Below are 22,747 nucleotides of genomic sequence, written 5' to 3' on the forward strand. Positions count from 1 at the left end.
CCCTTCAAGTGCCTCCCTGGTCTTCAAATGTCCCTTCCCATTTTCCTCCCCTTCCAAACTCATGCCCCTTCTTCACGAGTATGTCAGAAAGCTGCACAATAGCCAGAAGGCGGAAACGGGTCAAATGCCCATCGGTGAATGAATGGAGGAACAAAAGTGATGCATGCTTACAAGGGAATATTATTCAGCTGTACTGAATAATCAGGAGTACCGATACCTGCTATGATGTAGACAAACCTTAAAAACATCACGCGATGTGAAAGAAACCAGACACAAAACGCCGTGTATTGTACGATTCGATTTATATGAAATATCCAGAAGGAGTAAATCCATGGACAGAAAGCAGACTAGCTGTTGCCAGGGCCTGGGGGACGGGTCATGGAGACTGACTACTTAAGGGACGTTGAAACTATTTTGGAGCTTGATCGAGGTGGGGGCCGCACAACACTGTGACTGCGCTAAATGCCGCTGAATTCTGAACTTTCAAACGGCTCATTTTATGTCGCGTGACTTTCACCTCAATTAAAAACTTTAAAGGAGAGAAAGCGGGCATTAGATGTGTTTTTCTGGCAGGCGGGGTAAATGTATTCCGACTGACAGCAGTTAGGAGGAAGGATCTTTTGGAAAGACACCGATTCGTCAGAGACTTCCAGAAAGAGCTGGACAACCAGGCAGTGGGGGGGGCTGGCAGCAGGTTGAGTACAACCGTGGCTGAGGCCAGCTCGTCCCTGTCCCCGGGAGACAAGAGAATCTGATCGGCCAAGCTGTGCCCCGTGCCTCTGTGCGCCCCACGGTCTGCGATGTGGGTATGAGATCACAGCCTTCCCCAAACCCATAGACTGAGGGCGGCGTCACTGAAAGAGGGGAAGAAGGGATAAGAGGCAGAACAACAGATGTCACCACAAACACCCTTCAGCGCGGCGCGTACATTCTCTCACTACATCTGTCTGGACAATGTTTGCAGCTGGCACTGCCCGGGCTCCGGGGATAAAAGTGGTCTCTGCCCTCCCGGAGCTTGTAGTCGTGAGGAAAGATGGTCACCAGCCCTCCGCCAGTGGGCAGGACGCTGTGCAATGGAGTACAGAGGACACCAGGGAAGCTTTTCTGTCTGTCTGTCTGTAATCCAGGCAGAGGTAGGAACTCCATACCTTCTTTAGGCCTCTGGGGCCACCTCGAGTCGCTTCTGTCTTATTGCTCCTCATACTGGTGTCACCACGTGTCTGTCTATGTCACTCATTGGACAGTGAGCCCTGAGCTGCATGGAGCTCAGAACTAACACAGGGGCTAGGAGTTGGAAAAAAAAAAAAAAAAAGAAGGAAGGAAGGAAGGAAGGGAGGGAGGAAAGAAGGAAGGAAGGAAGGAAGGAAGGAAGGAAGGAAGAAAGGAAGGAAGAAAGGAAGGAAGGGAAGGGAGGGAGAGAGAAGGAAGGAAAGGGAGGGAGGAAGGAAGGAAGGAAGGAAGGAAGGAAGGAAGGAGAGGGAGGGAGGGAGGAAAGAAGGAAGGAGAGGGAGGAAGGAAGGAAGGAAGGAAGGAAGGAAGGAAGGAAAGAAGGAAGGAAGGAAAGGGAAGGGAGGGAGAGAGAAGGAAGGAAAGGGAGGGAGGAAGGAAGGAAGGAAGGAAGGAAGGAGAGGGAGGGAGGGAGGAAAGAAGGAAGGAGAGGGAGGAAGGAAGGAAGGAAGGAAGGAAGGAAGGAAGGAAAGAAGGAAGGAAGGAAAGGGAAGGGAGGGAGGGAGAAGGAAGGAAAGGGAGTGAGGAAGGAAGGAAGGAAGGAAGGAAGGAAGGAAGGAAGGAAGGAGATGGAGGGAGGGAAGAAGGAAGGAAGGAAACAAGAAGGAAGGAGAGGGAGGGAGGGAGGAAGGAAGGAAGGAGAGGGAGGGAGGAAGGAAGGAAGGAAAGAAGGAAGGAAGGAAAGAAGGAAGGAAGGAAGGAAGGAAGGAAGGAGAGGGAGGGAGGGAAGAAGGAAGGGAGGGAGGGAGGGAGGGAGGGAGGTAGGAAGGAAGGAAAGAAGGAAGGAGAGGGAGGGAGGGAAGAAGGAAGGAAGGAAAGAAGGAAGGAAGGAAAGAAGGACGGAGAGGGAGGGAGGGAAGAAGGAAGGAAGGAAAGAAGGAAGGAAGGAAAGAAGGAAGGAAGGAAGGAAGGAGAGGGAGGGAGGGAGGGAAGAAGGAAGGAAGGAAGGAAGGAAAGAAGGAAGGAAGGAGAGGGAGGGAGGGAGGGAAGAAGGAAGGAAGGGAAGGAGGGAGGAAGGAAGGAAGAAAGGAAGGAAGGAAGGAAGGAAGGAAGGAAGGAAGGGAGGAAGGGAAGGAAGGAGGGAGGGAGGAAAGAAGGAAAGGAACAGAGGGAGGAAGGAAAGAAGGAAAGGAGGAAGGAGGGGAGGGAAGGAAGAGGAAGCGAAAGAAGGAAAAAAGGGAGTGGGGGAAGAGGGAGAGAGGAAGGGGAAGGGAGGAAGGGGGAGGGAGGAAGGGGGAGGGGGAGGGAGGGAGGAAAGGAGAACACATGGATAAACTGGATACACTACATTTTAGTTTGTGTCCCGCTTCCTTTTTGATAAAGGGCCTTTAAAACTAACTTTTGTTGTGTGGCCATCTTGAACTCCACACTGGGGGTGGCTATGAGATGACTTTCCTACAGGGTGACAGCTGATGGCTGCCCTCTCACTAAATCATAGCAGGGGGCTGGGCCTGACATCTGCCGGAGCCCTCTGCTTCCAACAGGACAATGGCAGCACGTTTGACCCCAGATGGCGGCTGTTTCCGTGCCCAAAGTCCTTCTCACCGGGTGGCTTGTTTTCGTATCTCATCAACCTTGCAACCGAGACGGGTTTCTTGGATAAACACCAAGATGTTGGCCAGTGGCCGTCTCTGAGTTGAGGGATTATGGGTAACTTCTTCTCTCGTTTATTTGAATGTTCTCATTTTTTGTTTAAAAAAAAAATGATGGTGAATCACTTCCAAAATAAATAAAATCAAATTATTCATTTCATGAAAGTGAATCCTTCCTCATGCCGCTGTTTAAGCTCACTTTCTCTTGCTTGGTGTTCTCCATGACAGTTCAGTGATAGTCCCCTCCCCTTGAGAGAGAACCACAAGGCATGGCCTTAGGCCTGTTTTCGGAGAAGCTGTTACTATATCCTCGCATCGGGGAAGGTGGGCCTTGCATCGGGGAAGGATGTGGTTCTTGATTTTTCCTTTCACCAAAAAGGGGGAGAAAGAGAAGAAGAAGCCGGTGAGGCCGCTGGCACGGAGATTCAGCTCTCTCCCCTTGCCCACAGCAGAGCCCTTGTAGACTCAACCCGCGTGTCACCCACAGGGAAGTGTGCCATTTCAATCTGCTTTGGGGTGGAGGACGGGTCACCTTCCCTCTCCACAATGCAAATGCAAGATGACCTCGCGCATTGAAAATAAAAGTCCAGAGGCACCAGCCTTGGTCTCCTCCCCCACCCCCACCCCCGCCCACCTCCCACTCCTGCATTTCATTTCCTTTGTTTTCATTTCTCTTAAGGCTCCCAAAGGGTAAGAAAATTTTTGCCAGCTTGTAGTATCCACCTGCTAAATCGCTCCCCACCCCCTAGGTACCCACCGGGTCTGGCTCCCTGGCAGGTGCTGCTTGCAGCTGTAGCCCATTTCACCCAGCATGGGACAGATGGAGGGGTACAGCCATCACAGTGGGACAGGGTTTTTTTTTTTTTTTAAATACACGATCAGACCTTCATCGGGGCCTGGTAGGGAAGTGTGGCATCGAGGCAAAGTATGCCAAGGTAGCAGGTGTCTGCTCCGCCGTGTTGCATGAGCAGTAGTGGGATTCCTTTCGGGGAGGAGGGGGGTGGTTGGCATCCCCCACGGCACAGGCAGATCGTTTTGCATCTGAGTTGCTTTGAAGTAACCACCGACCCTGCCCGGAGAAGCACTGAGGGGAAATGACACCGGAGTCTCCAAGACCTGAGTGGAACCCGGGCTTCAGCGATCGTGAGTTGTGGGACGGCACGAGGCTCGCATTCTGAGGTCTGCCTTCCTCGCCTTTAAAACGTGGCTGTGCTGGAGTCTGCGAGAGCCCGCGGGGCATCCACATGCTCCCCTACACGTCCCAGCTCTCCCCACCACCCATGGTTGTGTACCTCTCACCTTCACTCCTGGTGCGGAAGGGAAGGGATATGTCCCTCCCCAGTCTAAGGCAATGAAGTGGGCAAGCTTGGAGGCCAATGGCTTGGTTAAAAGATAACGGAGAGCCACCCGGCCCACATTAGTCGTTAAATGTTGTCTGGTCATGGTAGCTACAATATGAAGTCATCCTTGGCAGGACCGCGGTAGGGATTACAGAGAAGGCGGGTACAACGTCTCGCACGTCGTACGGGTTCCGTCAAAATGGCAGGTCTTCCCATGAGCCGACAGCTATGGAAGCTTACACAAGCAGAGGCCCTCCAGCAGATGCAACGGCCCCACGTGACCTCTCTCTCCTGTGGCGTCTGGGTCGCGTCATCCCTCTGAGATTTGAGAATCTTGAGGTACGAGAAAGAGGGCAAAGGTCACAGGTTGGCTCTGGTCACTTAACCTCTTGCCTCCCGGGACACTTTTTCCCGAGTTAGCATTTCTGGAGAGAGTGACCAGGGCAATATTTAACCTTCGGGGTGCCAGGCCGTTCACCTGTAATGCTTCCAGCAGCCGTCAGTAACGGGCAGGGCAAGGGCCGAGGGGTCACACAGACCTGGGCGTGACTCCTAGACCCCCTACGTGCCCTCCTTGTGCTTGGGAAGGTTATCAAAGCTCTCTAAGCTTACTGTAAAATGGTGGATATTATTCCTGCTGAATTTGTTGGGGTTATCCAGAGAAACAGAACAGGATGTACGATGATGGATGGATGGATGGATGGATGGATGGATGGAGATCTACACAGATCTGCATCTAGATATCTATGGATATATATACAGATGGTCACTGACCGACAATGGTTCTTACGATTTTTCAACTTTGCATTGCCGAAGCGATAGGCATTCAGTAGAAACCACACTCAGAATCTGTGCAAAGGGGTTTTGCAGACGGGATTAAGTTACAGGTCTTAAAATGGAGAGACTATCCTGGATTATCTGAACGGGCCCAACATAATCACAAAAATCCTCATCAGAAAGAGGCAAGGGGTCAAGAGTCGGAAAACGGGGCGTGACAGCAGAAGCAGAGGGATGTGTTTTGAAGAAGAAGGTAGGGCCCGAGGGTCAAGGAATGGAGGCAGCTTCCAGAATCTGGAAGAGCGAGGAAATGGGGTCTTCTCTGGAGAGTCCAGAAGGAACGCAGCCCGCTGACGTCTTGATGGGACACTCCTAAGACTCATTTTGGGGCCATCGGACCTTCAGAACTGTAAGATAATACACTTATTTTGTCTTAGGTCATCAACTCTGCGGCAACGTGTCACTGCAGTGATAGGAAGCTTAAATAATTGGGGAGGAAACGTCCCGGACACAATAAAGTCTGACATACTCGTAAACAATTATTTGTATTGCTGCATCTAACTTTGAAAGGTATTATCATGTAAACGTAGTGACCCTCTATAAAACCGTGCACAACACAGAAGACAGGCAACATAAGCAATTCTCAAGGTGTGCTTTCCTGACAGAGCATCAAAACAGCAGGCTCTTGGGGCACCTGGGTGGCTCAGTCGCTTAAGAGTCCGACTTTGGCTCAGGTCATGAGCTCACGGTTGGTGAGTTCGAGCCCCGCATCGGGCTCTGTGCTGACAGCTCAGGGCCTGGAGCCTGCTTCGGATTCTGTGTCTCCCTCTGTCTCTCTCTGTCCCTTCCCCACTGGTGTCCTGACTCTCTCACTCTCAAAAATAAATAATAAAACATTAAAACATTTTTGAAAAAAAGAACTGCCTAGCTGGAGAACAGCATGCAGAACAAATCTGAATCGCAGGCCACATTTACTTCGAGAACAGACACCAAGTGAGAGCAATGACAGGGAGCGTCTTGTACAACTTTCGCTGGCTGTACAATTGCACCGTGTTTATGCATGTCAAGGCACTCAGGTGTTTTGCCTTTTTTTTTTTTTTTTTTGACCCTTAAAGATCTTCTTCTCTTCTATTTTTAATAGCACATGAGTGAAAGGCGATCATGAACCCCAAGAAGGTTGCAACCTTGGCAAGGAAATGGTTCAAAAGAAGAAGGTGCTTTCCCAGAGAGAGGCTCTCTCCTGCCCATTTTCCACGAACCCTCATCTACTGTCACCAACTCCCATGAAGCTACTCCCTGGGGAGAATGAACTTTTTCTTCACTGTATTTTATGTGCAAACTGCAATTTATTTACTTTGTTATTTATTTATTCGAGAGAAAGAGAAAAAAAGAGAGAGAGTAAGCAGGGGAGGGGCAGAGGGAGAGAGGCAGGGAGACACAGAATCCAAAGCAGGTTTCAGGCTCTGAGTTGTGAGCACAGAGCCTGACACGGGGCTCGAACTCATGAACTGTGAGATCATGACCTGAGCTGAAGTCGGATGCTAAATGACTGAGCCACCCAGGCGCCCCATATTTACTTTCAAGTTGGTATTAATTAAACAGTTCAGCAAGGGATAGGTGTTTGTAGGCAGGCCCAGGAATTTGCATTGTTAAAAGCGCCTCATGGAATTCTCTAGATGAAAATTCATGTATGAAACAATGCCTCAGGGAATAAGAGGGGACCATCTACCCACGTGGTTGGTTCTCTATCACATTTCCCAGCCAGTTCCCTTTCAACTGCTAGCGTTGGCAGAGTAAAGATGAATTGATATTCTTTTCCTGAGCAGGTTACAATTTAGGAAAGCGAAAATGAGATTAAAAAAAAAAAAAGACACATAACCAAATTAAAATGGTTTTTTCTCAATAATGTAGTTGCTCACTCCCTTCCAATAAAGCAGTTGATTCCAAGCAGACTGCAAATCAGACAATTTCTGGATATTCAGATTGAAGTCATCCGTCAGAGACCGTCCTACATGGTTGGCAAATTTTGGCAAACCTGGAGCAGAGAAAAGAGAAAAGAAATACATGATTCATCCAGATAGACAGGAAATGCGGTAACTGCTGAAATCACTGTGCGCACACACACACACATACACACACACTAGCTTGAGTAACCCTAATTAGGAAGCGTAGAGCCTCAACTTGGAGGAGCTTTCATTTTTATCCCAGCTCGGTGCTTCCTTAACCACCGTTTTATATTGTTTTCTTTCCCCACCTGCACCACTTCCTCTAGAACAGAAATCCTTACAGGGTAACAAGTGGGTTTTCCCCATAGTCTATTCATTCATTCGCCAGTTACGTAAGCACGCATTCCAACAGGTAAGAGCAGGGAGAACAGAGGTTACCTGTCTTGTTCCTCTGAGGTCATAAATGTGCAGAATGCGCCCTGCTGATGCTAACGCACGACCGGCAACACGGGACAACTGTGACGGCCTTCATTTGGAAGGGACGCTTGGGCCACCGGTGAACGATACAGACAGTCCCCAAACTCACAGGCTTTAAATTCAACAAAGAAGGTGGCTGAATGAAAATCGCATCACGGGATGGAAAAGGTTTGTTTGAGAACTATGAAGTGTGAAAGGATAGGACCCTAATCTAATCTACCATGCCCGCTGCAAGACAGGCAGGGGACGGCTGTTCCGCTCATGAGTGTTGAGCTGAATTAAGTGCTTGTCCTCCAACCCCTTAGATTTTCATCCTTGATTGTTGGAGGAGCCTCATGAGTCATCCTCGACTCTCGATATTCATAACCATGTCTTTGGCTTATTAGCTTCTGGATATGTTTATGTGCGAGGGAAAGGGTTGCAAAATCTTTAATACACAGACACGGAGCTTTTGGCTATAAAGGAAGTACTTTAAGAAATGGTATAGCAAATCCATCCAATTTAGTGAATACTTATGGTGTATCTATTCTTCTCTTTTTTTACGTTTATTTATTTTTGAGAGACAGCGTGCATGGGGGAGGGGAAGAGACAGAGGGAGACACAGAATCCGAAGCAGGCTCCAGGCTCTGAGCTGTCAGCACAGAGCCCGACGCGGGGCTCGAACTCACGAACCGCGAGATCGTGACCTGAGCCCAAAGTCGGACGCTCAACCGACTGAGCCACCCAGGCGCCCCTGGTGTATCTGCTATTCTCAAGACATTCAGATGGATACAAAAATGAAGTCAACAGTCCTTGTTTTCACAGGTCTTAAATGCAGCAGTGTGTGTCCATGAGGCTGCGGAGGGGGCAGCAAATAAGAAAAAAGAAATGGAGAGGGAACAAGAGAAGAACAAGTTAAAGTATGTACACAAATAATCAAAGGAGGAGGGATCTCATCGAAGCTGTGGATGAGAGTGTGTAGGAGAGAAATATCATCCTGATCCTGGTCCAATTTCTTTTAGGAGATAACAAAATGAGGAGCTCAGGACAGTGGGAGGTGCCCTGAAAGCGACAGGTGACGCTATCCCCTGCAGGTCAGAGATTGGCATTCCAGGAGGCCTTCCCTGCCTGCTTCCCCCATCCTCCTAGTCTGGCAGAACTTCTGTCCCGGTGTTCCCCTAGCCTCTGTGCTAACTCTGTACTTGCACTTAACCCTATTAAATGCGACTTTACCTTGCCCTTCACATGTCTCTTTAGACTCAGAAATCCCGAGGCCTCGGCACAACAACCTTGGCACCTCGGGGAAGTGTGTGACCCTTGGGAGAGACTCCATCGATGTCTGCTGAGCAGAACTGGACATTCAGCGCAGCACAGAATGTATCATAAGTTCTCAGCCGAGATTTAGGAAGGTTAAGTGATGCCACTTTAGAAATCAAGGGGTAAAGAAGTTCCAAACCATCTTTCCAGGGTTCTGACAGTTGATGTGCAAGGAATGACCCAGACAGGTTGTTAAAACTGAAGATCCCTCGGGAATTGGGATTCAGAAGAGCTGGAATCAGGATAGACGCTCCCCAGTTGGTTCTAGAACAGATGTCCCCATGCCATGCTTTGAGAAACTCTGCTCTCATTACAGTCCTTAACAAGGTGAGGCTGGTCTTTTCAATTAATTGCACAAATCCATCTTAAAACCCAGAAGGAAGGGATTTAAACAATGCACACCATCTGCCAAGCAGTGATAGTTGGACGTGGAGTTACGAAGTGGCTCTGTGGCTGGAAGTCTTTTGTGTAGACCTCGTTGGTTGGTCCAGTCCTGAACAGCGCGACATCACAGCCCAGAAAGCTGAACATGAGTGCCAATCTGTCCTCCGTGCTGGCTGAGGTACACTTCTAAGTTCTGCAGACACAGAGAATAACCCGCATCCAGACGGTAGGAAGTGAGGGTCTTAGAGGAGTTTTAAATAAATGTTATTAATAGACAAGGGCTAAAGAATAAGAAGTTCTTGGGTGACCTCGGGACCCAATTTTCTAACCACGAGGTGGACCACATCTTAGCTCTATCAAAGCCTGTCCCCAGAAGCCTGGAATGCCAGGAAAGGAAGGGAAACATCGCTCAGACTGTCAGGAAATCAATACTGGCTGGAGTCCTAAACAAAATAAATCTTCACCACGTCCCATTGTGATTTCAGCATTAACACAGTGATTTCGTAAATAGGGCGGCACAGCGTCGAGAGCAAAGGCCGGTGAGCTAATCTGAATTATAGAGCTCCGTCTCTAAGCCATGGGAGCTGGCCTCTGGCAGCCATATAGAAGAGGGGGTCATTAACACGATGCATCTTGCAACAGGATGGGGTTTTGCAGACCGTTTGAAATTCTGTGAGCATCTCACCCAGACCCCAACAACACTTTGAAATATGATGAGCCAGGGCAGTTAGCACGCAGGGGGATCGTGAAGTGAGTGAGAGGTGGCAGAGACATCACACTTTGCAAGCGAGACCATTTCATGGGCAGTTTGCCAGCTATTTGGGGAACTGTAAGATAAAGGCCTCTTAATAGGAGGCATTTATAAAGTGCAGTGCTATGGGGGCACCTGAGTGGCGCAGTCGGTTAAGCGTCCGACTTCAGCTCAGGTCACGATCTCACGTTCCGTGAGTTCGAGCCCCGCGTCGGGCTCTGGGCTGATGGCTCAGAGCCTGGAGCCTGCTTCCGATTCTGTGTCTCCCTCTCTCTCTGCCCCTCCCCCGTTCATGCTCTGTCTCTCTCTGTCCCAAAAATAAATAAAAAACGTTGGAAAAAAAAATTAAAAAAAAAAAATAAAGTGCAGTGCTATGAACCTATAAAAACACTTTAACAGGGGACCTACGCATTTTAGGTTCACGTTATTTATTAAGCCCTACTGCCTCGAAGCTTAATTTTCTCAATTTTGAGGAACCGGTAAAAATGTAAGAGACTGGATGAGAACGCTATTAGATTTTAGCATTAACAGAAAGTATTCTTCGAGACAGATGACGGGGACGCTTCCTGTGCGTGGTCATTGCCATCCATTAGTCAGCCAAAAGCACTCTCAGGTAGCCGGCTCCAGTCATCTTCGTCAGGATGATGGTAACACAGTCAACACTTACTGCGCACAGGTGGTGGCTTCGAAACAGTCGGCAAGGCTGAGAAACAACGACGTGACGGTATCTTGGATAAGAAAGAGAAAGTATCTAAGAATCGCTTCAAAATGACCAAAATTGGACTGAAATACAGGGCAGGGATCAGAGGAATAAGTTGAGAGATTGTGACTTACGGGCAGTAGTTATCATCAATGGGCACGTGAGGACCCTGGCAAATATCCCTCCCAGAAAGCACCTGCAACAACAGAATCTCTCAGGTTTCGTAAACTAGTTACACATTTCCAACGCGTGAGCTGTTCTTTTGGACTAACGTCTCGTGATTTCAAGATCTGCTATAACACTACAGTAATAAGCATAGTGTGGTATTGGCCAGACAATAGACATATAGGTCAATAAAAGAATGGAGAGACCAGAAATGAACCCATACAGACACAGTTAAGTGAGTCTTAACAGAGGAGCAGAGGGAATTTCATGGATAAAGGATAGTCTGTCCAACAATAGTGTTGAAACAATTGTACATCCACATGCAAAAGAAGGAGCCTCCGTATATACATCACAGCCGAACACAAAATTTAACGATTTAACTCAAAACGAGTCATAGTCTGAAATGTGACCGCAAAAGTACAAAACGTCTAGATAAAACAAAGGAGAAAATCCATATGCCAACTGCTTACCACCTTACCCCAAAGTGTGTTAAAGTGTCAGGTTTTTACCAATCTGATGGATATTGTTTCAGAGAGAGGATTTAAAAAAAACCAATAATTTCTTTGTTGTTTTTATTTTCAAAACATGGATCACTGGAAAAAATCATAAATACATACAAAGGGAAAGGAAAATATCATCAAAAAACTCCATTGGCCTAAAGCAGCCATTGTTACATTTTGATGAATACCCTTTTTGACATCCCTTTATATGCATTTAAAAAATGTGTTTAAATTGAGATTTGAAAAATGTACAGTAAAGCCTTTAAAGTGCACATCTCGGTGGTTGTTTTTTTTTAACCTGAACTCCTGCATTCACTACCCGAGTCAAGGTATAGAATTATTTCCAGCAGTCTCTAACGCTCCCTTTGCCATCCTTCCTATTCTTTCCCCCAGAATTAACCACTCTTCTTTTATCTATAATAACGGATTCATTTCGCCTTTCCTTGAATTTTGTAGGTATCTGAAATGATACGGACTCATGTCTGAGACCCATTCATGCTATTACCCGTGTCGATAATTTTTCTCGTAACCAATCTCTCACTTAAATAATCTTTTTATTTTTCAAACAACTTTAGATGCACAGGGAAGTTACAGAAATAGTACAGAGGGTTCTCATACACCTTTCAGCAACTTTCCCGCTTATCAGCATCTTACGCTTCTATGGCACATTGTTGGAAGTAACGAGCCAACATTGCTGCCTCGCTATTAACATCACGTGCCATTTGTACCTTACGGTTTTCCCTAATTTACCCATGTTCCATGACGGCATCCGGGATGCCTCAGACATTTAGTCATGGCTCCTTGGGTTCCTCTGGGCTATGACAATTTCTCAGACTCTCCTTGGTTTTGATGACCTTGACAGGTTTGAGGAGTCCTGTCCAGATAATGTGTAGAAAGTCCCTCGATCTGAGTTTTCCTCTGGTTAGACTGGGGTCCAGAAGGCCACAGGGGTGAACTGCCGCTCTCATCACCTCGCATCAAGGGTACATGCTATCCATGTAACTTAGCCCTGTTGATGTCAACCTTGACCACCTGAGGTCACATTTGCCCGGCTTCTGAAGTTTCCTTTCCCCCTCTTTCCAGGTTCTGTTTCTTGGAAGCAAGTTTCTAAATGCAGCGCAGGCTCAAGGGACAGGTTGTCCAGTTTCCTTCTTAAGAGGTGGGGGCAGGCGGGGGGATGGGGAGTATCTACAGGAATTAACCAAAGAGGAACATTTCACTGAAAGTTCTGTGAAATCACATAAAAGGTCCCATGATCCACGATGGTTGGGAAACGCTAAGTTCAATAAAGCCAATCATGTTTCTTCATGACGTTATTTTACCGGGCCTTTATGATGCTGGTGCACAAATGGTCCTCTGACCTGGGATATACAATGCAGACTTTTGCAAATTTATTTTAGCACACGACCTCCCCCACGTTTTGTTCTTTTGGTCCCATTGTGATCTAAAAAGCCTTAATACTTCTTAAACCTCATCATTATTTGGGACGCTTATTTTAAAATACAGATTCTCACTAGATCTAAATTCGTATCACAAAGGTTGGGATTCAGGACCTGGTATTTAAAAACACAACTCTCCCAAGTGATGTGAGGTATCTGACCCTCAAGAGGCGGGGTGTGACAGCAAGCAGCATTTGCTGACCGGAGCACAGGCACCACAAAGACCCCAGGTCTGGACCACTTATCCCTGTTACACTGATTGAACAATATCGATGAGCCCCTGGCACTGGGGATACAGAAGTGAAGGAGATGCTCTCAGGTAGTTCACATTCTTGTGGCAAGAGATTGATCATTGACATTTAAGCAGATGAACATATAACAGGTCAGGTGGTAAGTGATAAGTAAAGACAAGTAAAGTGAGGTGTGTGTGTGTGTATAGAGAGTGGTAAGCTATTTATACGGTGTTGTCATGGAAGATCTCGCTGATGATGTGACAGTTGAACAGATTCCAGAAAGAAGTAAGGGACACGTGTTAAGAAGCTTTCTAGAGAAGACCGCACTTGGCGGAATAAACAGCAAGTGCAAAGGCCCTGAGGCACAAGTGCACTTAGCACAGAAGGGATGTGACCATTGCCCTGTAGACCTGGGCAAGAAAAGAATAGGAGGGGCATGGTGGACTGAGGGTAGGACGGAAACATGCCTATAATCAGGCAAGAGCATCATGTGATCTGAGGTGCTGAGTGGACTTCCCAGGAACAGACACTTTATGTTAAGGTACAAAAACATAATGAGAAAGATGGAGTCCCAGTGGGGACTCCAAGTGCCCTTGAACTCCACGCGGGATTACTTAGTTTATATCCGTAATAGGGAGTCACTGAGGATTTAAACGAAGGATGATACATAATAAATTCCAATTTCTAGCAAGATCCACTGGCTTTAATATGCTTTGTGAGATAATGAGAGGAGGGAAGTGATTGCAAAAGGGGCACTGAAGGGGCACAGGCAAATGAACAGATCTTAACCACAGAGCTACCGAAAATGCATTGTGGAATAAGGCAAGGAAATTATCAATCAGTTACAGCTTCCTTAATTATAAAACACTGCTGTGTGCAAATAAAATCTGAATTACCTTGCACATGCACAAATGATTAAGCACGTGGCCAGGAGAAGTGCTTGAAAGAAGATGTCTCTCCACAAACTGGTTTCTAAGAGGAAAAGTAAAAATAAATGAATTAGAAACCATCGCTGATAATCTTGGTGCAACAAAATTGTACTGAAGTTTCTTTTTTATATAAGAAAAAACAGACAAAAAGACCCCACAGACACCGAAACAATGACGCGGTTTTCAAACGTATGTCATCTCAAGCAATTTGCCCTAAGTAACAAGATAAAATTATCAAATGCCGTACAGGTCTACTCATTAGATAATTTCAGCAAATAATACATTGTTTCTGTCATTACAAAATGATTCTACTACGGGGCTCCTGGGTGGCTCGGTCGGTTCAGCGTCCAACTTCGGCTCAGGTCATGATCTCACGGTCCGTGAGTTCGAGCCCCGCATCGGGCTCTGTGCTGACAGCTCAGAGCCTGGAGCCTGCTTCGGATTCGGTGTCTCCCTCTCTCTCTGTCCTTCCCCAGCTCCCACTGTCTCTCTCTGTGTCTCAAGAAATGAATACATGTTTTAAAAAATTTTAAAAAAAAGATTCTACGACATAAACAGTTTGGGGCTTGCCTTTTACGGTAATGTTGGGGAACCACTTGGTAGAATGTAGGCCAGTGTCAGAAATCTAATTCTGAGGATGACGCCTAAAACTTGGACAGCGCCTTTTCATTCACAAAGAGCTTTCGTACCTCAGTTCATCGAATCAACACAACCGACCTGTAAGGAAGGAACCATTGTCCTCACTCTGCACGTGAGAAGACCAAGACTGAGGGGTGATGAAGTTCGTTCAAGGTCACACAGCTCTGAGGCGCCAGAGGCAAGATTTATAAACCACGTCTAGCCAGAACATAATGTTTTGCCTGAAATGGGGCAGGGAAAGAGAATGGCCACTTTGCATGCTGGGAGTCTCCAAAGGACAGAAAAGAGAACATATATTATGAACTATTTGTCCCCGCAAAACTCCGCTATCAGTAAAGGATTTCGGTGTTCTAGAGCCACGGTGGAGATGACCGCAAATCCTTCAATCCTACAATCCTACAATCCTACACAATCGTAGGCGTTAAACCAATCACGAACCCGGCTATTATTCCAATCACCTGAAAGAAATCAGGGCTGGTTTAGGGACGATCACATAAAGATCCAAGGAAAAGGATAAACGGACCTTAACTTAATTTTCCGCCCAATGCTTCAAAAGCTCAAGTTTGCCACAGTTGTTTAAAACTTGGGAGTGACTTTGTGCGGCGAATGCGTTTATTTTTGCTATTTATGCTATGAATGAAGATTGAGTCAGCTAACAAAGCCTACTTAGTCCGCCATGTGGGCGGAATACTGAGGATTGGCAATGTGAAGTATAGCAGTTGTGAATGATGTCACTGCCAATGTACAGTATTTCATGTATACTGTGAATTAAATAAGTTATTGTGGGCTCAGCCGAACGCTCAGCCATCCTTCTGAAGTGTGTTTGTATTCTTAGCCGACTCTGATTTGACGTGGAATTTGGAAAACATTGCCTCACAGAAACAAGTCCAGCTTGACAAACTGCTAAAATCGTTAGACTACGAATCGTGAACAGAGCCTGGTTTAAATTCCAGTTCTACAAAGATCCAGTTGTGTCATTTGGTACCAGGTATGCACTAGTGCATCCCATCAGTAGCCACTCACGTAGTATCTAGATTGGCTTAGCGCCACTGTCACTTCCTTCAAGAAGCCCTCCTTGATTCCTTCCACTCCCCTGTGGCCCTCAGCTGCCCCCTCTCCGTACCCCCCTTATCCCTCGTGCATTTCCGTCAACAGTGTTTTCATACTGAATTAAAATTGCTGTTTTCCGGGGCACCTGGGTGGCTCAGTTAGTGGAGCGTCTGACTCTTGATTTCAGCTCAGGTCATGATCTCATGGATTGGGAGTTCGAGCCCCGCATCAGGTTCTGTGCTGACAGTGGGAAGCCTGCTTGGGATTCTCTGTCTCTGTCTCTCTCTCTCTCTCTCTCTCTCGAAAGAAATAAAAACTCTTTAAAAAGTTGCTGTTTTCTTTCTCTAGATTTCCCCACTAGATCGCAAGCTCACTGAGAACAGTCAGCATCTATCTGCCGTTCTTGGTGGCAGTGCCCATATTTTTCTGGGGACCTACCTCTCCCTCCTCAGCGTGTGGTTCACGTGGAGACTGAGTTCCCCCCCCAGCATTGGATCCGCTCCCAGCCATTTGGAGCTTCACAGACTTAGGGACAAAGTGATTGGCTTTGTCCTGGAAAAGTGACCCTTCCAGAACCAAAGAAACTGGGCACCTTATCAGAACTTGAGAAGGTTCTCATCTCTCTCCGCTGGACTGGAATCTGGGAAGTTGCAGGCACAAAGCCACCGAGAACCACCACGGAGTAATAGCTTTTTGAAAGAGTAAAGTACACCCAGAAGACAAGAGACAACACAAGGAGGGACCGACAGGAATATGCCCGGAATTTTCATTAATGAACCAATAAACCGTGGTACTGATTAATCCATCTTGAGATGGGTTTCCATCCACTGGAATAGGCTGACCGACAAAGATGGTGTGGGGCAGGCCTACATCCTAAGCTGGTAGAACATAGCCTGGGCTGCACATTCACAGTCTATGTGCGAAGGAGATAGAATTGAATCGGAGGGAGACCTTGTCCACCCAGGGCTTCATAGCCAGGTGGAGAGGAAAACAGTCTCCGTGGAGATAGAATTCAGAGCGCTAGGGAATCGGAGGGATTCCAGCCAGAAGGGGGCAGACGAGGCCCCACAGAGGTGTTCTTTGCTTGGGGCCTTGAAGGAGTAGGAGCCTTCCCGGAACAGCAGGTGGGACACACATTCCAGACACAACAAAGAACACGTACAAAGGTTTACATGACCTGTCTAAACTTGTGTATTCTTATCTCCAGAATGGAGACAGCGCCCCTGATCGGCCCGCCAGTTTCGGAGCACCTGCTCTGTGCCAGGCGCTCCGTGGGCAGGTTGGCATCCACAGATGACTGAGACACAGTGCCCATCCTCAAGGAGCTCACTGCCTGCTGGACAAGACGCAGAAATTAACATGCCACCACAGCGGAGGGAACGGGCGCGAAAGAGGGGAGCCGTGAAAGCCAGATGAACACACAAAAAAGGGTCGCTTTAACGAGCTCCTCCCCGGAAAACGGGGTGGGGTCCCCGGAGCAGGTGGCTGTGGATGATCCAGAAACCGTCTAAACGGTAAAAGCCGCGTTCTCTGTCATCCCAACACCTGGAAGGGACCTACAAAAGCCTTTCAACACTCACCTAGTAGCTGATCTGGGATGGTCAGTAAGGTTCATGGTTTGGTGGAGACAAAGAGGAGCCACTTTTTCTGTGTAACCTCCGTCTTACGCAACATAATCTCACATATATTTTGAGTACTTCTCTACACGACACGTGATGCGAAGTGCTTATTTTAGTCATTACAAGGTAGGATCTAGCTCTCTCCGCTTACAGATGAAAACCCTGTTTTAGAGAGTTCAGTTAACGGCTCCTGAGTTGCAACTACCACGCGGGGTGGGGGGGGGGGGGGCTGGGCTTTGAACCTTGACAAGCCGAGGACACGGCCTTGATGCAACCCTGTGGGCAAACGTGACTAATCCGACGTTGGCGACCTGGAGGCTGAAGACGTTGCTTGCTGAATTTATTTCGGATTTGCTCCGGATAGGAAATACCAATGCCTTTCTATCTTTTGAGTTTTCCTTGCCAGAGGCATTGCATTAAAGGACTGTGTGTTTCCTTCTTTTCTTCCTTTTTCCCCTTACATGGCAAATACACAGCTAAGCACGAAGAAGAAAATAACAGACACCTTTGTACGTACTACCCAGCTTTAGCAAAGCTCAACATTTTGCCAAATGTCTTCAGGGTGTTTAAACAATAAATGAAACGCTGCACATCCAGTCCTTCCGGTGTCTCTAAGACGACACCCTAGAAGGAGCCGCCGCCTCTGCGCATGCGTCACCCAGAGCTGCAGCGCCACGTCCTCCAGGCCTTGCAGGGGCTGATCCTTCCCAAGTGTACCTTAGTCATCTCTAAGTCATTCTTTGGCCCTGTAAGGAAGAATTCTTTGGGTGTGGCAAAGATTTTCAAACAACAGCAACAACAACAACAACCGAACTCACTTGCGTGATCCAGAAGGTTCCCCGGGAAATGTTCAGAAGTTGTCCCTGGAGACTGAAGGGCCAGGTCGTGGGAGTTCTCTGGCGGAGTCCGAGACGCAGCGTGGCTGGAGGAGGAGGCTGCCTTCCGCTGCTCTGCCTCGCGTGCATCAGTCGCAGAACCGTCGTGATCGTCGCCTGGAAAAGGAGAAGGGCTCGGTGTGCGCATGCGTGTGTGGGGTCGGTGCCGCTGGGTGCGTGGTAGCCGAAGGCCATCCCCCTAGCGACGCTTTGCGGTTAGGGTGGGATGAGTCTCCAGGTCAGGTGGCGTTTCAACTTGCCCTCGTCTTTGAAGGCTGCAGAGGAAAAGGCTCTCCAGGGCAGAGATGAGCAAAGGCCAGAGGCATAGAGGGTTGGGAAGGTAGCCCATTCCAGTGTAGTTAGAACGAAGGGACTCGGTGGAACGTGAAGCTGGGAAGCTAGACTGAGCACAGGTCACTGGAGGCCCTGACTTCCCCCCGGAGACATTTGGAGTTTATGTGGCGGGCAGTGCAGTGACGGAGCGGCTCTGGGTGACGGTGGCGCTGCACGCACACTTATGTGGCCCATTCATTTAGATAAAGTAATATGTGTTTTTGGTGTCTGGTAAAATCCAGGCGGCCTCGGGCCACCTGGGTGGCTCAGTGGGTTAAGCGTCTGACTCCGATTTCAGCTCAAGAGTTCCCTGCTTGGGATTCTCTCTCTCTCTCCTTCTCTCTCTCTCTCTGCCCTTCCCCTGCTTGCTCTCTCTCAAAATAAATAAACATTTTTTTAAAAAATCCAGGTGGCCTCGCAAGAAATCATGAGAGAGTAGCCTCAGACTCATGTATAGAAGATAGACCATCTCACCCACAGTCCCCAAGGGAGTTGGGGGTTGTAGAGGTGGGATTGGAGAGTGCCTGGTGGGTCTATGAGCCTCTCATCTGTATCACGCCAACTCCTTCTGTTATTCATTCATTCATTCATTCGTTCATTCATTCATTCAGCATTTACTGGATGTGGTTATGTACCAAGAACTGTCCCAGCTGCTAGCTTCCAATGGTGGAGATGATGCCTTTGCCCTCATGTGCCTTCCGTTCTGGTGGGGGAGAGAGAAAATAGCTATGGTGAGTGTCGGGAGGGAAACTCTCCCTCTGTAAAATATCTGGAAATGTTGGTTAAAATGTATTAAACATCTTAAATTTCTTTTTTGCGTTCAAAGAGGCTGTGGTCTGGAGAGGGACAGACATATATGCCAACAATTCGGAGGCAGCGGGGTCATTGCTACAACGAAGGGCAGCAGAAGGCATCCGGGGAGAGTCTAGGAAGGAGTGTCTGAATCCGTCAGGGGCGATTCAGGCAGGCTTCACACATGAGACGGAATGAAAGCGGAAACTTGATGAGGAGTTCTTCCAGAGAGACAGCAAGAAGACGGAAGGTCGGAGACAGGATAAGGAGGGAGGGAGGAGGGGAGAGAGGAAGAGGATGAGGATGAGGAAGGGAAGAGGAGGAGAAGAAAGAACTCGTGAGAGAACACAGCAGCGTGGTTCCCAAAGGAGCAAGTTCTCTTACGAGGCTGGACCGGGGGGGGGGGGGGAGCACGTGGGTGTGGGCACTTCCGGCAGGTGATTCTGGCTAGACTGCCAGGTCACGAAGGGCCTCCTGGGTCCCACTCAGGGGCTAAGGTTTATGCTGTGGGTGATCTGGAGCAGGAGTCTAACGTGAGGACTGTTGGGGGTTCAAGTGCTCGCTCAGCGGTGAGAGACTCCCAGCCCCATTCCAGGAGCCCAAGCGACACGTGGGGTCCTCCTATAACAGGTCCTCCTTAACCGGAGGAGGTTTATCCCCCGGGGACAATTGGCGATGTCTCGAGATGTTTTTGGCTGGCACTCGTGGGGGTGGGGAGGATTGCTATTGGCAGCTAGTGAATAGAGCCCAGGGGTGCTGTTCACATCCTGTAATGCACAGGACGGGCCTTGCGATGAAGGATTGTCCAGTCCCGCGTGTCAGTAATGCCGAGGCTGTGAAACCCCGTCACAGGGGGAGCAGACCCAAGTGTGGAAGGAGTCTTGATCATTAGTGCTCTCTCAGCAACTCTGGTAAGCACTTAGGAGCGGAGAACATCTGCATTTTCCTGCATTTTCTGTATCTTCCTGATTGCCCTTACTCTTGTCAAGACGCCCCGCGCTCCGCCTTCTTAGGGCAAATCATAACTGATGGTTTTGTAATTCTTATGTAAACACATACTATATGATACGTAATTTGTGCGGTTTTTGTTTAATATCTGCCTCCCTTACTAGACCGAAAGCCCCAGGAGAAAAAAGGTCGCTTCACCTGTCCCAGCCCCCGTCACCAGCAATGACACTTAGCGTGTTCGTTAGCACTCGCTAAGATGTGTTAATAAACAGAGAGTTCCGGTGGGAGGCAGGGAGGTGGAGACACGTGAAGTCGGTCGTGAAGGCGCTGTAAGAACTGGGGCCACTGTAACAGGGCCATGGTAACCATAGAGACAGGGGGTCACGGCTCATCTTCGCGGAGGCTACGGCCGATTTGAGGCGGTAGGACAGCGGCCTCCGACCCCGGGCTGATGGGCTGACTCCCTCCGTGAGTGGCGCTGCCCTCCCACGCGGCCTGGATACTGAGCCAATGAGCGGCTGCTTTGGGACCGGGGAGTTTCTGCCAGCCTTGCAGTCTCCCTCCCACGATCCCACCCACGACCTGTGGCCGCTTGACGAGGCAGTCTGCGGAAGCATCCTTGCCGGTTGCCATAGAGAAAGGAAACGGCCGAGTGACACGTGTGGATCATCGGGTAATGACCGTGCGCAGAGGAGGCCGTGGGTCATGTGCACCGCGGCACCGTTCTCAACAGCCTACCCAAACGACCCAACCATCAACCGATGAGCGAATCAAGAAGGCCCTGCCATTTGCGACGCCATGGATAAACCTGGGGGACATTGTGCCAAGTGAAATAAGTCACAGCAGGACAAACCTGCATAAGTCCACGGACATAAAGGCACCTAAGATTGTCAGCCACAGAGGCTGATAGAATGCTGGTTTCCGGGGCCTGGGGCTGGGGGGCGGGGGCAGGGGTGGTAAGGGGATTGCCCTGCAGGGAGTGTAGAGTCTCAATTACGCTAGATGAACAGGTTCTAGAGATCCGCTAAATCCTTCACAACTGTGTTGTGCCCTGCAAAATTCGCCGGGAGGGTAGATCTCAGGCTGATTGTTCTTCCTACACACAAGCGAACACACACCTGGACGCAGGGAAACTGGAGTTGTTGGATATTCCTATCACCTTGATTGGGGTATTTGCGTCCGTTCGAACTCATCCAATTTACACATTAGATACGTACAATTCTTTGTGTATCAGTCATATCTCAACAAGGCCGTTAAAGGAGAGAGAGAGAGAGAGAGAGAGTAGCCTATCCGGTCAAATTCACGCGGGCGTGAGAAAGAGCTGAGAACTTTCATGGCTGATTATTCCTTCAAGAGTGACGCTTAACACAAATCCGCAGAGATATAGATGGGAGAGATGTGAGAAAAGGAAAAATGTTCCTGTGCTGTTTGTTGCCCAAGCCTGCCTTGTTGAACGTACAGCTTTGCACCGGGAGCCGGATGAACTAAAGATGTGCCCATGAGGAATACTAGAATATGGCACGGAATTTTCTGGAAGAAGAGATGGCATTAAAGAGAGGAAGCTACAAAAGATAAAACCTTAGCATGAAAGAATGATCAAGGCATTTTCAGCTGTGGAAAGACAGGGTTTGCCCCCCATGTACACTTTCCCTAACTGACATTTAATTTTTGTCTCCACCCTTAACAATAAATGAGAGGCTCCTAATGCAGATACAGCTTCAGCAAATAGTTTTTATATTACATTTGAAGATACTCATTTAGTTTCTCCTGATTTATTTAAATTCAATGTAGCTTTCTTCTGTTTTTTTTTTTTTAATTTTTTTAATGTTTATTTATTTTTGAGAAAGAAAGAGAGAGACAGAGCAGGAGCAGGGGAGGGGCCGAGAGAGACAGAGAGAGAGAGGGAGACACAGAATCCGAAGCAGGCTCCAGGCTCTGAGCTGTCAGCACAGAGCCCGACGCGGGGCTCGAACTCCCAAACGGGGACATGGTGACCTGAGCCGAAGCCAAACGCTGAACTGAAGGAGCCACCCAGGCGCCCCCGGCTTCCTTCTGTTTTCAAAGGGTCTGTTTCTTCCAAGCATATTTCCCTATGTTTGCATGTAAAATGGGCATTATTGTTTGCCGTGGAGGGAAACACAAAGCCACGTACAGATGTTGTCATCAAAGATATTCATAGGAGAGGCATGCGCTCTGGAAAAAAATCACAGACCTCGAGCTGGGAAGCCCTGCCCGTGGTTGTCTTGCCTTTCTTTCCTGGCACTGGCAGAAGCGGAGCGGGCAGTCCTGATCAGTCCTCCCTGCGCGAAAGCTTTATCTTCTTTCCGTGTGACTCACAGCCTCTGGGAATGTCTCCCAAACTGCAGCCTCGGGGTCTGGGAAGCTGCTAAATGCCACGGCTAAAAAAATGAATTGCAACTGATGAGGAAGGTGGTCTAGACACAGCTGCAGAAGGGGTGAGCTAAGGATAAAACAGGCAACCAATGAAAACCCTTGTTAGTCTGAAAAACGAGGGACGAGCAAGTTAGGGGAAGTAAGTTTTGATTGCATCCGTGGCCCGGAGAGAAGACGGCAGAACAATTTAATTTTGAATTTTTCTTGAGTCTTCTAATGAGGCGACGTTGGCGGAGAAAAATAAATTGCTGATAAAAGTCACGGGGCCTTGGGTAAATCCGGAAAACCAGAAGTCTGGGGAAGATTTGATTATAGTTGACAGCCAAGATGAGGGATTTCAA

At 48.3% G+C, this 22,747-nt stretch overlaps 1 protein-coding gene across 16 annotated transcripts in view; it reads right to left on the reverse strand.

The window, feature by feature from the left end:
• Positions 1-6,824: 6,824 nt before the first annotated feature.
• TMEM71 (transmembrane protein 71) overlaps positions 6,825-22,747 on the reverse strand; it is a 38,954-nt gene continuing 23,031 nt past the window's right edge. For 6 of the 16 annotated variants that reach the window (XM_078441611.2, XM_060611375.3, XM_060611373.3 and 3 more), the window contains 5 exons: positions 17,883-18,056; positions 13,724-13,799; positions 10,625-10,686; positions 10,458-10,518; positions 6,825-6,971 (listed from right to left, as the gene is read on the reverse strand). In XM_078441611.2, the coding sequence (XP_078297737.1) occupies positions 6,926-6,971; positions 10,458-10,518; positions 10,625-10,686; positions 13,724-13,799; positions 17,883-18,056 (419 nt within the window). In that variant the 3' untranslated portion in view covers positions 6,825-6,925. The other 10 variants (XM_078441615.2, XM_078441614.2, XR_013553470.2 and 7 more) reach the window with 9 other exon arrangements.

The sequence above is a fragment of the Panthera onca genome, chromosome F2, assembly GCF_046562875.1.
Source record: "Panthera onca isolate mPanOnc1 chromosome F2, mPanOnc1 haplotype 2, whole genome shotgun sequence".
In the NCBI taxonomy this organism is placed as follows: domain Eukaryota; kingdom Metazoa; phylum Chordata; class Mammalia; order Carnivora; family Felidae; genus Panthera; species Panthera onca.